This window comes from Plectropomus leopardus, chromosome 14 (assembly GCF_026936395.1).
Source record: "Plectropomus leopardus strain MGB_pleo_1.0 chromosome 14, ASM2693639v1, whole genome shotgun sequence".
NCBI lineage: Eukaryota > Metazoa > Chordata > Actinopteri > Perciformes > Serranidae > Plectropomus > Plectropomus leopardus.
Window position 1 is genome coordinate 9,513,928 of NC_142189.1, and position 18,373 is coordinate 9,532,300.

Consider the following 18,373-nt stretch of genomic DNA (forward strand, 5'->3'; position numbering starts at 1 on the left):
AATTTGGGAAGTACTGAGCACATGACGAGATAAACGAGACTTGGATTATGCTGCACGAGTTGTGTGAGAGTCAGTAAACTGGTGTTTTGATATAGTTTTGCTGTTGTTAAATACGGCCGTCTACGATTTCAGTTCATCCAGAATTTTCTCAGTTTTTAGATTTCTACAAGTTTTCTTCCTAAATTTAACATAACATACATAACATGGGGAATGGCTGGCATACAAATGATCCTTTAGGGGCTGAAGTATTCCTTCAAACATGCGGCAGTAAAGCAGAAAAGTTAATGAATGTTCGACTGGCTGATTTAATGAGTTATTGTCACACTTTTTTTGCACAATTAAATGATTTGTCATTTGCAGAAAAATAATCAGAAACCATTTTGATAACCAATTAACTGTTTCAGTCAGTCGTTTTGAGTAAAAATGCCCAAAACTTCCAGCTCCTGCACTGTCAGTTTTTTCTGATTTCCTTTGTCTTTTATTTGATAATAAACCGAATATCTTTGTTCTTAAAGTGTCAGACAGAAACAAGCAATTAGACACGATTATCTTGCACATTGGCCATCTTGAAGAAGGCCGACAGGATAATCAGAGACCCCGATCAACCCAACCACAAACTGTTCCGCCTGCTGCCGTCTGGCAGACGCCACCGAAGCATCCGGTCCTTTAGCGCACCGGCTCAGGGACAGCTTCGTCCTGCAGGCCAGAGGACTTCTCCTGCTCCTGACCATCACTATGAAGTTTTACCATTACACTGTCACTTTACCTTTATTTATTTTAATGTTTTATACTCTCATCATGTGTAAACATTTACTAGAGTCCAGTTTAAATTCATTTTATTCAATTTCAGTACTTTTCACACAATCTATAGTACTTTTTTACATCTGTATTTTAGTCATATAATTTAACTTGCACTATTTATGTCTTCGGTTCAGATTTAGTTTTTACTTGCATGATTTTCTTTTTCATAAATATCTAATTAGCATTTTTGGAAGGACCCTGAGGCCCAAGATTTTCATTGCTAACAACCAGAGGTGGAGGAAGTACTCAGATCTTTTACCCAATTAGAAGTACTAATACCACACAGTGAAAATACTGTGTCACAAGTACAAGTCCTGCATTGAAAATGTTAATTAACTAAAAGTATGTAAGTACACTTACATATATGCATTTATTTCATAAAGAAATAAATGCATGTGAATATTAAAAGTAAAAGCACTAAAATGCAGGAAAAAAATGAATAAATCAAAATAATTAAAAGGAAAAGCAATAAATTCTCACATTTGAGAAGCTACAATCAAACTAGCTGCCAATCAACTGTCTAATCATTTGATGAATCATTTAGCTGCACTTGTATATTTTCATATATTTTATAGAAAAAAAATTACATTATATTTATAGCATTAAAATAATACATACAAGATGCACCATATTACCAACACATCACAAACCAGCAACATGCCTCAAACAGATGCAACAAAACCAGTAATAACAATAAAAAAGAAAAAAAAGTGCAAAAACCTTATTTTGTTAAACTCAAGTTAGCAGATAATTGTAGTGGACTAAAATGTAGAATATTTCTCTCTGAAGTATTGAGAAGAAGCAGGAAGTAGCATGTAAAGTAGAAGTACCTCAAATTCTTACTTAAGTTCAGTATTTTAGTCAGTGCACTTAGTTACATTACTGCTAACAACTGCTTCTCTTTAATTGTTAAACATGTGATCAGAATAAAAGAATAACATGTTCTTCCACTTTACGGTACATAAGAGTAACACAGGAAATAATCAGTGATGAAAAAAACATTAATTGAAGCCCTGGATTATTTAACCTTTTGATAAAATCATGAAATTCTTACATTGGTGGCACCAAGACAAAAACAATGACTTGTTGTTCACTGACATTGCAGACAAAGTCTCACAGATTCAGTCAGTTCAGCCTCATTCTTAATTTTGTGTGTTTTTCAGTGATTTTGAGCAGCTGGCGTTTGTCAGAAGACTTTTTCCCGAAACTGTTGTATACTTTCTGAACGTGTATCTGGAACCTTATGGAAGAGAAACCCGGAGATCCCAGAGGAGCAGAGAGACTGACAGTGACAGGCAGAATAGAGGGCTCACTCTGAGCTCTGTGTCAATCACATTAAACAGCCTCCATATTATCCTGCACAGGCCTGGGACAGGGGACAGACAGCGGGCACCTGTAACTAGTCCACAGAGACAGACCTCTTTTTCTGCTTCTTTGCCTGAACAATGTACGAGACGGCCGGCTGGGATTTAACAGACAGCAGCCGGAGCCACATTATCATCAATGCAACACTGTTTTTACTGCTTTCACCGCAGGAGAGATATGCACTATTTGAAGCACACATTCGCTCTTTTTTGTCCTTAACAATAACGATTAATATAAGTTACTGGCATTAATTAATAATGCTGTCTGATTATCAGTGATGACGACCACACAAATTATTGGCAATTAATCGTTTTGTTTAAGTAAATAGTGACTTTGATGTTGTGAATAATCGTGTCAGTGTGCCGCAATTTCCATATAGTAGTCAGAATTTTTCGTTTTAACCATTAATTCAAGAAAGAAAAATGGGCCTGCCAGTGCGCTGTGCTTAGAACTCTATTCGACTGTATCCAACATGTCGACTGGATCACAAACTTCTCCATTTATAGCTAAACAGTGCACTAAAAAATGTTTCTGAAAACATTTGAGGTGAGAAATAGACAATGCAGTTCCAGAATGTTAGGGCTGTGCCCGACTCAGAACTGTCAGTGGAATCAGATTCAGCCGTTTAATACAGATATTCTGCGATTGTTTTACAGTTCGAACAGCGCTCAACGGGACATTGAGTGTGACAGCGGCATTCATGTAATATAGTAAAAAAGCTAACGGCACTAACAACAGATTGCAAATAAGCAACAACATTTTTTGGTAACACAAGATAACAAACAAAAGCCAGAAATGCCCCGTTTTAAGTTGCTGTGAGCTGTAAATTGACCATTTCTAAGCAGGAGAGAGAACGTTATGTTATGTCGGATTGTCACGGTGCAGAGTCTCTCTTCCTCTGTGCCCCAGCAGCAGACGTTGCAGCCTCTACCAAAGAGTAGCGTAACAGTCAAGAGCGTTCACTCCGCAGCAAAGTCTGGGGACCAAAACGTCCCCAAAAGCACACTGCACAGCACACTAACTACAAAAAAGAAAACAAAAAACGACTGCTCAACTTGATGCTATCTCTGTTGACTGAGGGGTCTCCGACTGATGATTCGAATCTCCAACTTTCAGCATGCAACCCTACAGATCCTTGAATCATATTTCATCAGCTCTGCCTAGTTTGACATGATTGACAGCTGCATCAGAGACTCCCTGGCTCTGATTTGTTGTCTTCTGTGAGCTGTAGTAGATCTAGCAAATGCCATAAGAGGCAACAGAAAGAGGAGGAGGGATATCATTTTTTCCACAGATTATCATGTCTCATGTAGTGACAGTTTCAGAAAAAAATGACAAAAGGTTTACTTCATAAAAGAGATATATGGTCAGAACTACAGTCCATCCAGGATTTTGTGATATGACAAGTAGTGATGAGATCACGTTGTGTTGTGCAGGAGGAGAGAACGGAGACAATCCTTCAGCGCAGCATCGAACAGCAGCAACAACTGATCAGCAGTGATCAGACGTTGTTGCCCCCCCAACACTCCCAACCATCACAAATACATTATAATTCTGTGGAAAACATACCCATAATAATACGCTCAAAATCCAAGACAGAATCAAAACTATTGCCCCTGCAATTTGATTGCAAAAAGAAATAAAAAATCCTCAAACATTGCAAAATGTATCGCAATTTTTCAGAAAGCTGCCATTAAAATCAGGTATTTATAAACCACAACAATGAAAAACACAGTGCACGAAACCCTGGAGGAACTGGTAACAAAACTGATCTGATCTGTTCAATAAATTTCTAGGGCTGTAGTGAACCAAAGAAATTCTGTTTCAACTGAAATTCTACCTACTCTTTAAACAGTCAACAGCCATTCACTGCACTCTACCCGATAGCACTGTTTCCACCAAAATGTGTTTAACCCAGGCCAGTGTGAATACTTTGCAACGGGGGCATCTCATACTTACACTCATTGCATTTCCATCCACCTGCTTTTAAGAGCATTTTCAGTTTACTAATAAAAAACAGAGTAGAAACAAAGAAAAACAATCTCTAAATATCACAAAAGTTTTTAAGCTTGGAGGAGGTAAAAAGTTGACTGAGAAACAGCTTCTTCCAAAGAGCTGTAGCCTCGATCACCCCCTCCTCCACAACACACATAGACCCATAGCTGCTATGCACCGATTTAAGCACATGCACTTTATATAGTGCAATGACTTTAGCCAAAATGCACTTTAAATTTACTGCTGCCATTTATTTATTGATATTTCAGACACACTTCGTATTATAATTTTTATTATTATTTATGCTTGGACTCATTTGTCATAGTTGCATCTTGTCTTAATGTTTTTGATGTTTTAAATTTAGCTTCTAGTTAATGTTTTTTCATCTGTGCACAGCTGTCAGCCTGAAAGTAACCAAGCGTAATTTAATTGTGCATCTACAATGACAAATAAAGTGTCTCATGTCTTATGTTGGTGTACTGAAAAAAAGGTCATTGCGACTAAGTGCAATGAAAACAGATTCGGCAAATACATAATGGTGTAACATCATTGCATTGACCACTGCACACTCTCTTTGTTGTCTCTGGAGGCTTTGAACACACTTGTGTCTACACACAGTCCAGTGTGCTCTCCGTAATTAAACATCCATTGTTTTCCTTCATATAAGGGTTGACTAGTGCTTTTTTAATCACATCATCTTGTTGCTCCCTCTTCTGCAGAGGCACCTGACCGGAGAATTAGCTGATCCACTGCTTATCTCAATATACCAACTCCAAAAAAATGACATTACATTACAGCATTACAGTAGCTGGTGGAAAAGCACATAAACTTTGCATGTCCTATTGCCACTTTTCTTATGTTAGAAACACCAGCAGCATGACGAGGTGCTGGGCAATTATTCTGCGCTGAATGCTGCATGTTTGCTGTTTTTCCCTTGCAGAGAGTTTAAACATGTTCAACCTGGGGTGAAACACAGCACTTGTCATCCAGCCATCCAATCCCAGCGGAGAAGGAGCTGGACAAATACCACCATGACCAGCCATCACATCCTTCATGTACAACTGCTGAACAACAACAACAATGGAGGAGAAAATAATACTGCTGGCCACAAAGACGGGCTGGTTTGTTCTCTCTTCCTTTATCCAGTGAAAGTACTAGCACTTCATGCTGACATTTTTACTATCGCAGATGTAACGCATCACAGCAACCTGATTCAACCAAAGCGTCTCAGCTGGAAAAACGCTACGCCTCAAAAGTGCTCTTGTGCTCCGAGATTATGTGCTCCCTCCGACTGATGATTCGAATCATAAGACGGAGACCATCAGTCGACAGATTACTTCAAGTTGCGCAGTCCTTTTTTTTTGGGGCAGTGTACTCGTGGAGAAGTTCTGGTTCCTAGATTTGCTGCAGAGTGAGAGCTCTTGACTTTCACGCTACTCTTTGTAGCTGCTGCAGACATACATGAAGCGGAGCAGCACATGCATAGCGCATATTACATACAGTCTCTGGCTTTTGTTGATGTCTAGTGGTGGCAAAAAATGTTTCTGCACATTTGCGGTCCATCGGTAGTGCCGTTAGCTTATTTACTACAACACTGAACATCCTGCGGAGCCCGCTCAGACTTCAAAACTTTGTATGGAAAAATTCTTGCGTCATATAGTTGTCTATAATCTATTTTTGACTGCTCATAAATATGTTCCCAGGACTCCATTGTATTTTAAATCATCACTGAAACTTGTGCCAGTGAATTTTATGAACGGCAGGTCGTCTACATATTTAAAAAACAGAAAAAGGAATAAATCGTCAAATGTTCATATTAAACAGCCAAATCCAATTCGACTGGCATAATTCTGAGTCGGGTACAGCCCTACAACAGAGTGCTAGTGCTTTCAGCTGGAGAAAAACACTGTGGTGGACACACAGACAACCAATGAGAGTTTGATTACACAAGATCATAGCGACTATTCAACCGACCATAGAGCTTCGGCTCTTAAAGTAAAATAAAGGAAACCTGGGGCTTGCAGGGTTAAGCCGGATGCATGAAATGTGATGTACAGCTGTCAGATTAGTGATGTGTTCACGTACACTCACCTTATTCAACTCCTCTATCCTCCTGATGAGCAGTGGGTTACTGGACGAGTTCTCAAAATAAACATAATCTGCAGAAGGAGGAAAAAAGCGGGAGAAGGAGGGAGCGGGGGAACAGAAAGAGAAAGGGAAAGAGCAAAGAGAAATGTCAGTCAGCATTTCGAGGTCATCCAAATGTTCAGGGTGATTTCCAGTTGGACCACACTATGACAGCTTAATTAGTCAACAGGAAAGTGCAACACAGACATCAACCAAATGTGCGCGATTTAACTCGATTAGGTAAATTTTATACACAGGAGTTGTGTTTGGGAGGTCCGACTGAATGAGACGTTGACACACAACAAAGCTGGCTCTCCGAAGCTTTCTATTCAGACCGCGGCCTCGTGTTTCCACATGCTTTCTTTGTCTCATTGCTCCGTTCAGTCCCCCCATGTGTGTTGTTGTTTGCATGCACTGTGTGTCTGCGTTCATGTGGGTGTGTGTGAGAGACTGCGCAAGCTTTACCACGCATGTGTGACTTTACTATGCATTCACGTGTGTGTGTGTGTGTGTGTGTGTGTGTGTGTGTGTGTGTGTGTGTGTGTGCGTGCGTGTCTCCTGGCACTGCTCCAGGCCCATTGGAGGCTTAGCTCTCACCAGGATGTCCCCACAGGCCTCAGTCTTGGTAGGGTGCCTGGTCTTAGCCCTGCATGTGTCTTGGCTGAGTGCTGTCAGATTATACCCCACACTTGGTTGGCTGCCTGGAGCTGAAGCTATCCTCCCTTCACCCTGAACCTCCAACCCTCCGCCCCCCCCTCCCCCATGCTCCCCTGGCCCCGTCTTCTTGACCGACTAGGCCAGCGATCGCCCGAAATTCCACCAGCATAACCGCGATACACACTGAGTGCTGCTTTTATTTCCTGTACCTCCTGCGTCCAACACTAACTGGTTTAGGCATGCACTCATCATGCTCGCACACCCAGGATCTGCACTGACATCCACATCTATCTCGCGTTACTATGACTTCCACAGTTAAAAGGAAAAAAAAACAAACACTTGAACCCTGTTAAAAACAACTGAAATCAGTACTGCATATTGTAATTCTGGACCACATTTTTTCTTTTTGGCACAGGTAGCTCCACAATATTGATACTGCAGCATGCCTGAAAAAGAATGCAGTGAACGGACATAAAAATAAGAGTAAAATTCTCTGTTTTCAGCTTCTCGAAGAAAAGATCATTTTCCCCGTTTTACATTATTGTGAATTGAATATCTTTGGTTGAAGTACTCATTTTGATATCTATCTTGATCGATAACGATTACTTTTATTATCAAGCAATCTGTAGATTACTGTTTTTGTTGCCCGGCTAATCCTCTGACTCTCAAATGAAAAAAGTAAAGGAAAAATGAAACCCAGTATAACTTCCAAGAGCAAGACTTGTTGTACTCAAGATCGGTCTTAGTCTCACGGCCACTTTTTGAATCTCTAGTCTAGATTTTACTTCAACACCCATCAAGACCACAACAGTGGAAAGATCACTAAATTACCTGTGCAAAAAAGGTGTGTTTAATGAAGATGGTTAAGTTGATTTCAGCTTTTTAATGTCTGTATTTATTTGCTCATTAAACAAAATACATAAAATTCACCTTTTGCAATGCCTTTTGATTATTTTATCAAGACATTTTTCATGGTGCACTTCTAGATGCACAAATGTATAGGGTGAGGCAATAAAAGAGGTTGACAAATAATTCGTTTTTTGTGTGTGTTTGTATGGGATTGTGGATCTTGCACATCCATTTGAGGACTGCCTTTGTATGCTCCACTCTTTACTGTCATGCAGTGAGTTTGGGACTCGTACTGGTCTGGTCTTGACTAGTGATCTTGATCTGGATCTGGACTCGGTCTTGTTTTAAGTCTCGTCTTATTGCTCTCCATACACTGCGGTTTTGATTATGACTTGGTCCCGGTTTAGGTGTTCTTGGCTACACCACAGCCCAGAATACAAGATCTGACAAACACAAAAACCAAAGATATCTTATTTACAGTTATAAATAACAGAGAATAACGATGATTTTTTTACTTTGGTGCAGCTGGGCAGAAAGAATGGTTCACCTACAGAAACAATCGATTATGTTTACTAATTTTCTGTTGATAGAGAGCAATTGATTGAGTAATTGTTTCAGCTTTAGTCCCAAGTTGGGTCTTAACATGATTTTATGTTATTATCTCACCAGTCTCCTCGGTTATACCAAGTTCATTTAGGTTTTTTTTTACACCTTTTTTGGACTGATGTATGGAAAGATACATTTTTGGCTGATAAAATTATGCTATAAAGTATTTTTTTTCTCAGAGGTGTAAACACAATTTTTACTAATAATGAAACACAAAAAACAAATTCATATTATTTATTTTTCCTATTACTAGGGCTGTAACTAATGATCAGTTTCATTGTTGATTAATCTGTTTGTTATTTTCTCAATTAATTTATTTTTTGTTTGGTCTATAAAACGTAAAAAGAATAGTTAAAAAAACAAGTTAATCAGTGTTTCTTCAAGCCCAAGATGACGTCCTGAAATGTCTTTTTTTGTCCACGACCCAAATATATTTTAATGTCATAGAGGACTAAAGAAACCAGAAAACATTCACATATAACCAGAGGAACCAGAGAAATGTCACTTTTTTCCATGAAGAAATTACTCAAACTAATTCACTGATTAGCAAATTAGTTGGCGATTAATTTATAAGTCATTGAAAAATTGATTGTTGCGACACTACCTATCAGTTTTAAAAATTTCAGAGGGATGCACTGAGATTTGATATACAATTGACTCTTGGTATGAACAACAGTAAGACAGAAGTATGAGAAATACTCAGCGGGGACTGTTTGGGTTTTTTCTCTCATTAGAGTCTGCACTTGGTCTCGACTCGATTGCAAAATTGCTCGGACTCGTCTCGAGACAACAGCTCTGATTCTGACTGTTATTCAGACAACACAAGCAATTTTCACGACATCACCTCAGGCTCTGGGAAACTGTGATGGGCATTTTTCTTACTATTTCCTGACAATTTGTAGACTAAAGAATCATTTTCACATCTGAACTATAAATAGAGAACATTATGTCGGCTGACATCAACATTTTTGCGGCAGAGTTTAGCTGTCAAACAACGAGAAATCTACTATCTAAGAGACAGAAGAGGCAGATATACCAATCTTTCCACCCACGTTTATCTTCAACAGACAACAATGCAAAGCAGACACTGATTCTGAGTACACACACCTTTGACTGGGAAACCTTTAGCTCCGCTCTCCCTGTTGGTATTCCTCTCTCCACCCACACTTACACAACTGAAAAGAACAGATTCACACCCCGTCTTTGGGAGGAAATGTACATTATCTCTAATTTAAGTAGCTTATAAGCTTACAGTCGGTATTACAAAGTAAATTCTATAAATTAATTCCTAACATGACCATTTGTATACGGATGTAAGAACTTAACACTTCCTCTCGAGGGTTAACCAAAACAGCAGCAGCAGTTCAGAAAGCATGTAGAGTGTAATTTCTATAACAGCTTCTTCTGTCAAACCACATACTCACTACTCAACATCGCTACGAGACGAGGAGAGATCGTCACATCACGCCTGTCTACTCTTCACCCTGAAACAGCTTGTTACTAGACTCCGCTGCCACTGTGACATCTTCGTCCCGCTGCTGAATATCAAATAGGCCAACTTGAAATTGAGCGGCGCCGAGACAGAAAATGAAGACAAGATCTTGGACTTGCTCGTTCTCCAAACACACAGGGGAGAGGCGGCGGCAGGCCTGTAGGTCAGAGGTTACGGAGACTGGCTGTTAAACTGTGGATTGGGAAAGTGAGAGAGACTCTCACATTAGTGAAGAACCACATCTGAGGTGTCTCTGCTCAAAAAAAATTTGACTAAAGCTAAAACAATTTGTTGATTTATCAATTGGTCTGTCACAGCATAGTTACAATGTCGATAATCGTTTATTTTTCTAAGCAAGAGGGCCAAACAAAGGATGCTTTGAGCCTCCCGAATGTGAGGATTTGTTGCTTTTTATCATCTTTAATCAAAAAAATCAAGGAACCAGACAAGGGCGTCTGCGATGGCCCACGTGTCCTGAAGACTTCATTGTCCCAGACAAATGAGAGAAATATTGGTCAAATTTGATCTGTGTTATTGCACTTAAAGCAATTTATAGTACTGTTTAGTCACGTAAACAAACCACATACCTATCGCCTGTGTGTTTGAGATCATACTGGAGATGTAACCACTTTATGATGGTGAATACTTGCTTTCTTCCTACTAAGGTTGTAAGGGTGTGAGATTTTATATAACAGTTTTATGGTATACAATATTACACCATCAGGATTATTATTATTGTCAGTTACAATGACCCTTAAAGCAGTGAAAACAGAAGAGGCTTTTTTATCACACAATCACTGAAGAACAGTGTCTGACATGCACTCAAGGCGGAAAGGAGATCTGGAGCAGGTGATGTTTCCTTTCCGGTTGAATGTATTTCCACCGCAGTAGATACACATATGTACACGCTGTGATAATCAATTTTTAAACCATAGTATAACATATACCGCTGTTATCCTACTTAACACGTTTGGGTTTTTTTAAAACAGAAAACACATTTTATTTTGCGTTATTTACTGGAGAAGACACACGATTTAGCTTACAGCTAATAGGTTGTTTTTTGCAATTTACCACTTCTTTTACAAACTTCCAGCAATCACCTTTTTTAGGTTTTTGTAGTGAAATAAGGAGGATGAGGATGTACAGTAAATTTACAAATCAGCCATCCTTGGTCCACTGCAGCGCTTTTTTGCGGAAAACAGGGCGTCTGACAAAAGCTTAGCTCAAAATGGCAGCATTGCCTCACTTACAGCCAGTTAGGAAATTCCAGGTAGAAAAAAACGCAATCAGTGTTTTTGTCGCTGCAGCTCACTCATGTGCTCTCAGTTAGGAAATGGTACAGGGAATTATTTTCACCAGACATTATAAATAAAGAGGTTTAAAGATATACTATGCAGGGTTTTCAGGATGGACAGACTCATACAGGCTTTATAAAAAGCTGATCAGGTGACAGACCATAAGCAGCAGGTATCCAAGAGACACAGTGCAGAAAAAATATGAAGATAAAATGGAGAAATGCCTAACAAAAGGGAAATTAGCAACTTGTAGACCTATCCTGGGCCTTTTCACAATGTTCATCTTTTTTATAGATCAAAAAATAAATATTTAATAATCAAGAAAAGAACTGGCAGATAATAATGACAAATCCTCGAACTTAATTCCCACTGGCTAACGGTGCGAGATACTGCAATGCTTTCCTATATGTAAGTTAGGGCTGCAGCTATCAGTCATTTCTATTAACAATTCATCTGCCTGTTGTTTTTAGATTAGGACATTAAATCAAAGTTTAAGAGTCAGAGTCACTGTTTGGTCTATAAAATGTGAAAACATGTTAATGTCTATAAGTTGCTTATTTTGTCCAACAAACAGCCCAAAACTGAAGACTTTCAATTTACAAAGATATGAATCTGAAAAAAGTTGCAAATCATCACAGTTGGAAAGCTGTAAACAGTATGTTTGGCATTCGATTCAATCAACTCCTTGATCGCCTCACGGTTTAAGCACTGATATGAATGTTCGTACTGTAACTGGACACACTGTTAATAATTGAAGTATGCCTGCTATAAAGAGAAAACATTTCCTGGACACATGAAAGGTAAACATAACTGTCAACGTTCAAAAGAACCCTGATCAAAAAGTAGATTCACACTCAAAAACAGGGACGAGTCTCATGACAAACTGCAGAGAAAATGTTGACGGGTATTTTTTGCGGCCTTCAACGTCGGCCAGCTCCGAGGGACCAATTAATCGAGAGCCAAAATGCGTCACGACCATTTCAAACTGAAGCAGAACCACATGTCAAACATCTAGTTTTGGTACGGCGTTGGGTGTGATTCACCGCTCACAGTACGTTATTTTGGGGTGGGGGGAGGTTGGTGATGGGAACATGTCTAACAGTGCGTTTAGCGTCACTGTGAAGGTGGGATATTGGGCACAGCTCTTCCTTTTTTCCTGGCTTGGAAACTTAAGTTACCAAAAATGGAATCACTTTCAAGTTCAACCCGTGTCCCCTCCTGCCGCCTCCGGCGAGAAAAAACAAAAATGGGAAGAAAACGGTTAAGTGACAGTCAAGAGTGGGCTGTTTGAGTGTTGGAGTTTCCACCATGTGAGGAGCTGAAGCCTGGTGGAGAGCGAGCTGGAGAGGAACTCAAAATGAGAGCGACACAAAGTGAGAGAGGGAGAGCGCGAGAGAGGGAGAGCGAGAGAGAGGGAGAGAGGGAGAGAGGGAGCGAGAGAGGGAGAGCGAGAGAGGGAGAGCGAGAGAGGGAGAGAGGGAGAGGGAGAGAGAGGGCCTGTAGGCACAGAGCAGCGTCACTCAGTCTCTCCGTTTTCCCATCAGCCCTCCCGCCGCCTCAACCCGCGTATAACCCCCCTCCACCACTCTCCATCCCCCGCTCCCGGCCTCAGCCAATCCTCAGGCTCTGGCGCCTGTGATGTCACAGTGCAGTCAAATTTTGTGCGAGCCAATCAAGGCATGTTACTGAGCCCCAAAAGAGAGTCTGCTGGGCTGATTCAAACCAGGCCAGAGAGAGACAGACAGTCAGAGAGACGCAATGATGGCAGAGGGAAAACACCAGATAACTGATGGAGTCGGAGCGAGCGGCGGACAGAAAGAGCCCAGCAGAGATGTTAAGTGGACAAATGAGTTCATAACAGTGGAAATAAGAGCAAAACTCTCAAACTAGAGACATCATGAAAAAGGTTTGAAACCCGGATCGACAACACTTTTCTTGTGCTGCATTTAGACGGTTTCCAGAAGGATGTAAACCTTTGAAACATCAGCAAATTGGTTTGATTTCTTTCGAAAACTTGCGGGAAAAGGCAATAAGCAACTTGTCAAGAAATTAGGAGAAGGTGACAAGAAAATGACCTGAAAAACAGCTCAAAGAGGGACAGAGAAAATCATTAAAAATCATCAAAAAACTGGCGGTTGAGGATGTATTCATTATTATCAAAATTATATATTTAAATTACATTATAGAAAAAATATTTATTATTACTATTATTATTATTATTATTATTATTATTATTATTATTATTATTATAGCACATTTTACAGGTCATTTTCTTTTTTTACCTTTATTAGTAATTTTCAGGTAATTTTCTTGTATGCCTAACTTTTTATCAATTTTTTTGGTTATTTTGGAGACATTTCTTGTTAAGATGCTCCTGCCTTCTTTCATTTTTTTTTTAAATAAATAGAGTTAATGACAATTTGCCTAAGTTTCAAAATGGGATGGAGGACTAACTGAAAAAAACATATTTTTTAGCACTTGCACACTTCTCAAGTTTTACCATCCAAACTACACACTTACATCTTGCTGGTTAAACTGCTCCAGTTTCCATACTGTTTCGTCTGATTTGGTAATTTTTGATTATCTGAGTTGTTAACAGTGAAGACAGAGAATTTTGAAAGTTACAGTCATGGGACCTCAAAGGGGTCCACGGGAAAAAGGCAAATAGTTTATTTTCACTGTTTAATTCACTATACAAGTGACCAAAATGTGTGTAAAGGCCTTTGCACACCAGGGGCCAGATGCATAAACTATGTGTACACACAAAAGCCATGCGCACGCCTTTCCCCACACATAAACCGGTATTTATAAAGGAGGAATGTGCAGTAAGAATGAGCGCATGTACTCTTAAGATCAGTCAGACACACAGTTTTAGCTGCTGTAAAAAAAACAGCAGATTAAATATCTCTTGACTGACAGATAACATTTTTTTAAGGTTTTTGCCTTTTTCACTGATGGTTTTATTTTGCATCTTAAATGGCGCTCTGTAAGATGTCAATCAAAGGTGCACTTATAAAGTAAATTTTTAACTATTTATGAGAAATGAATTTCATCATTGTTTGTATTTTTACCCTGTTAGCCATCACTTAATTTTATCCTATGAAGCACTTTAGTTCAGTTGCAACATGAGCGCGATGAATCAATCATTGATCATCCTCCTGACGTTTAATAATGATAAGGATTTTACTGTAATGATGGTTTGCAGAAATGGGATAAATTAGTGGTATAAATGCCACAAATATTCACAGCTGTGTGTGATGGCGGCTGCTCTGACCTCACCAGTGCAATGCAGTTAGTTAAACTACATCACCAAATTTCTCATTGACAGGTCTGATGGATGGGGGAGGGGTACAAGTATCCACGTGCAAAGGGATGTTTAAGGGCATTTCTACGTCCATTTATAGTAAAGTGTGGGTGTGGAAATGAAGTTTGTGCACGCGTGCCCAGCGTCACAATGACTGAGATTTATAAAACAGAATCGGGCATGAGTGCCACTTTTTAAACCTGATGAAAACAACGTGTGTGCACATTTCCATCTTTGTGCAAACACACACTTTTTGTTGTGAATTGTAGATTCACAACAAAAAGTGTTTATGCATCTAGCTCCAGGTCTGTATTACTTGTACGTTTTTTTTAAATCCGTCATCCGATCAAAATCGTTATGCAAACAAACCTTGCGCGTCGAGTCTGGTGCACTTTATTGTTCTATTCATTTTGAAAGTTCTTGATACGAGACGAAATTGAAAGACACATTTGTTTCCTGTCTCCGCTCTCTGCCCGCATCTTGCCACATCGTCCACATGAATATTACTATCTGACCAGTCGGAAAATAGGCTGTTTGAGTTTAAAAATGATACTGTGCGCCCTGCTGCTCTCTGTTGTTGCTGATGTAGCCATGTGTCCTGCAGGTCACGCCACACTTTCTTCACTGCTTCTTGGTAAAACAACTCTCTAAAGGCTTTTGACGGATGCTAAAAAACACAGAAAATAAAACCTGTTCCAAAAAACTTAGTGACAGATGAAAGTTTTTTAAGTCAGTGTGCAAACATGATAACATGACTGACCCAACATAAGGCCGTATTTTTTTTAATTTGGTGTATCAAGGCCTTAACACTCATACAAGTGATTATACTGATCATAGGTTTCACTTTTCTCCACAGTCATCTCCTCAATTGTAGTTGACAACTAAAAAATCTGTTTTTAATGATATCTGACAACCAAAACCTTTTCAGATAGAGGTCCCTAAAGCAATATCTCATAAAATGGGAGTCCGTGACTGAATGTGCTTCAATTTAGGGGTCCTTTATATGAAAAAAGTTGACAGTGGTTTAAAAAAAAAAAAAAAAGGTCAGCATTATTCCAGTAAAAGCCACTTGAGAAAAAAAAAGTACAAAATGTATGACAGACAGCGAAGGCCACAAAAAACATCTTTTAATGATTTGATGAATCATCTGAATGGCAAGTTACATGGCTGTTTAACCCTTTGAAACCTGAGGAAATTGGCTTGATTTCTTTTAAATACAGCAATGAGCAACAAAAGAAGAAATAACCCAAAGATAGGAATAATATAACCTAAATATTGGTCCAAAAAAAAAAAAGAAAACAAAACCAAGGAAATGACCTGGAAAAGGTTATTAAAAAATATTATAATTTTGTAACATAACTTTTTTTAAAATGTAATTATTTTAATTAGATTAGTTTTCTTTTTTCCCTATTTTTCTATCTTTTGAAAAATAATTTTCTATATCTGTTTAGGTTTTGCAATTTGTGAAACATTTATTACCAAATTGCTCATTGCCTTTTCCCCATGTTTTTGAAAGAAATGTTGAAACAATTGTAAACGGCATCTGAAAGCAACACAAGGAAAGCGATGATGCTACAGGTTTCAAAGGGTTAATCATTTTTAAATTATTTATTAATTTTTCACTGTTTCTTTGCTTGTGTCTCTTGAGCTGCTGTAATGAGTGAATTTCCCCTGTGTGGGATTAATAAAGTTTATCTCATCTTGCCTAATTTTTCCACTACACCTTATGTGCAACGGTCAGGAACCCCTGAGGGGTCGCAGCATAAAACTGAGGGTTTGCAAGATGATTAACAAAACATTTCTGCTACATAAAATCATATTAGTTTCTGTTTTACTTTTCTGAAATCTCAGCATGGCTGGGTATCAGTGCTATAGGCCATTATATCTTATATAACCTATAGAAGCAGCATAAACCACACCATGAGATCACCTGATGAAAAAAACAAAAACCAAGACAGGTCCTGGCCGCCATGAATTTAAACAAGTAACATACAGCACACCAGCAGCAAACTGGAGGCATCACCAGCAGAGTCGCACCAACTCACTAAATATTACAAATGTGTATTTTTTCATTGAGGAGCCAACATAATAGCTGAGTTTTGTTACTCAAACAAAACATTTAGATATGCCTTATTTTGTAAAACATGTAACAAAAACCTCAACAAATAAAGCCAAACTAAGCAGGTGCATCACTGCTTAATGGGAAAGTGTGTCACTTTTATGTGGATTTTCAGTCAGTGTTGATGGTAGATGCAATAAGTCATCAGTGCATGGTATAAAAAAAAAGCCAAGTTCACACTTGCAAAATCTGTCCTCTTCCTGCATCCAGTGACACGAGAGTGACACAGTGGCTCTTATTGTGAAAGATGTGCTGCCACTGACTGTGGAAAATAATCAAGAGTTGTTGCTTTAATTCTTCACACTGGTTCAGATGTGGAGCCTCTGTGTTTTTATTCTTCTACATGCATAAGCAGGCTGCTCTGTGATTTGGTTGGGTGTTGGTAGCTGGCCCACAATGCATTCTGGTACATGTAGGCACTGTTCCAAGAGCAACAGAACTCTATTTTCTCTGTCAATATAGCAGGAATTGAGAAAGGTATTATTTCAACTGCAGTGTTTCCCATTGAATTAGAATATAAGTATGGCAGTGGCTGAACTCTGAGGACTTTTCAGCTCCATGAACGCAGCACACGCTGAACTTCCTTTTTTTACTCAGCAGCAGTTTGCTGAGTTTGAGTTGTGGGGTGGAGAACTAACCAGTTAATCATTTTGTGGTCTGATCAGTCAGATCTGAGCAGCTCTGATTGGGAGGTTGTTACTGTCTTTAAACAAAAAAAAAACATTATCATAAAATCAAATCATTCTGTCTGCCTCCTTACTCTAAAATATGATGTTTTATGGGTCTGTGAATGCAGTGCAGCAGTTTGGAAGGCTGGATAACTGGTTTATAGATCCAAATCACAGTCGATCCGATCACATCTATGGATGAGAGGAGCTCTTTGTAAGTGAAAGGAAACGTTTAGACCCAGCAGAATGAACAGTCACTTTCAATGTGCCTGACGTTCTGCTGCGCCTTCTCTGCCCCAAATGCGCTATAAATCCCTGAACTGTATATATATATTCCAGTGGCAGTCCTAATTAAATGTCCAGCTCCAAAAATCTATTTGTGTAGGCAGATGATTTATTTGTGGCGGTCCGCCACAAATAAATGAACGTGTGGGAAACCCTGCTCTGTGCTCAAAGACTGTGGTGCTCTGAATAACCGAATGGTATATATATTTTAACAACGCTCCTAACGAAGGTTTCAGCCTCAAAAATAGAAAGCCAATAAATGGCGGCACATGCTGATGTTGTGGTGGACTGTCATAAATAAATGAATGTGTGGGAAACTCTGAATAGACTACATTTACCATCAACGCTGACTGTAGAGCCACATAAAAACATCTTGGCACAATCAGCTGTAGAGAACCTTTGCCTAAATATAATATTGTATTAAACTGCACAACTCAAATCAGCTAAATGTGATCAACGCAAACATCACATCAAGCACTGAAAGCCAACTCTATATGCTTGAGTTATGATTTCAGAAGTACTCAGGCTGCAGTGGAAGTACAGTAGTTGGGATTATATGCAGTATACAGTTTTTGACAGTAATGAAAAGGGCTTGGCTGGAGCCAGGAAGGGGAGATGAAGAAGCAGGAAGCGCATAACGTGAACATCCTCCCACGCTCCCATGTGCACATACCCCCACGCCCCACGCAATGCTTTCTCACACACACTCCCACTGAGAGGCGTGTCTGTCGTTGTGAGCAGCAACCGTGGAGGAGCTGATGGCTCAGACTGTCATTGTCTGTACGGAGGTTTCTACAGTAATGGCAGGTA

The 18,373-nt window shown here is 39.3% G+C and overlaps 1 protein-coding gene across 4 annotated transcripts in view; it reads right to left on the minus strand.

Moving 5' to 3' along the window:
- The window catches only part of mta1 (metastasis associated 1), a 166,690-nt gene that overhangs the window by 45,360 nt on the left and 102,957 nt on the right, over nt 1-18,373 (minus strand). For all 4 annotated transcript variants that reach the window (XM_088087862.1, XM_042501273.2, XM_042501272.2 and 1 more), the window contains one exon: nt 6,253-6,320. In XM_088087862.1, the coding sequence (XP_087943988.1) occupies nt 6,253-6,320 (68 nt within the window). The remainder of the gene's footprint in view (nt 1-6,252; nt 6,321-18,373) is intronic.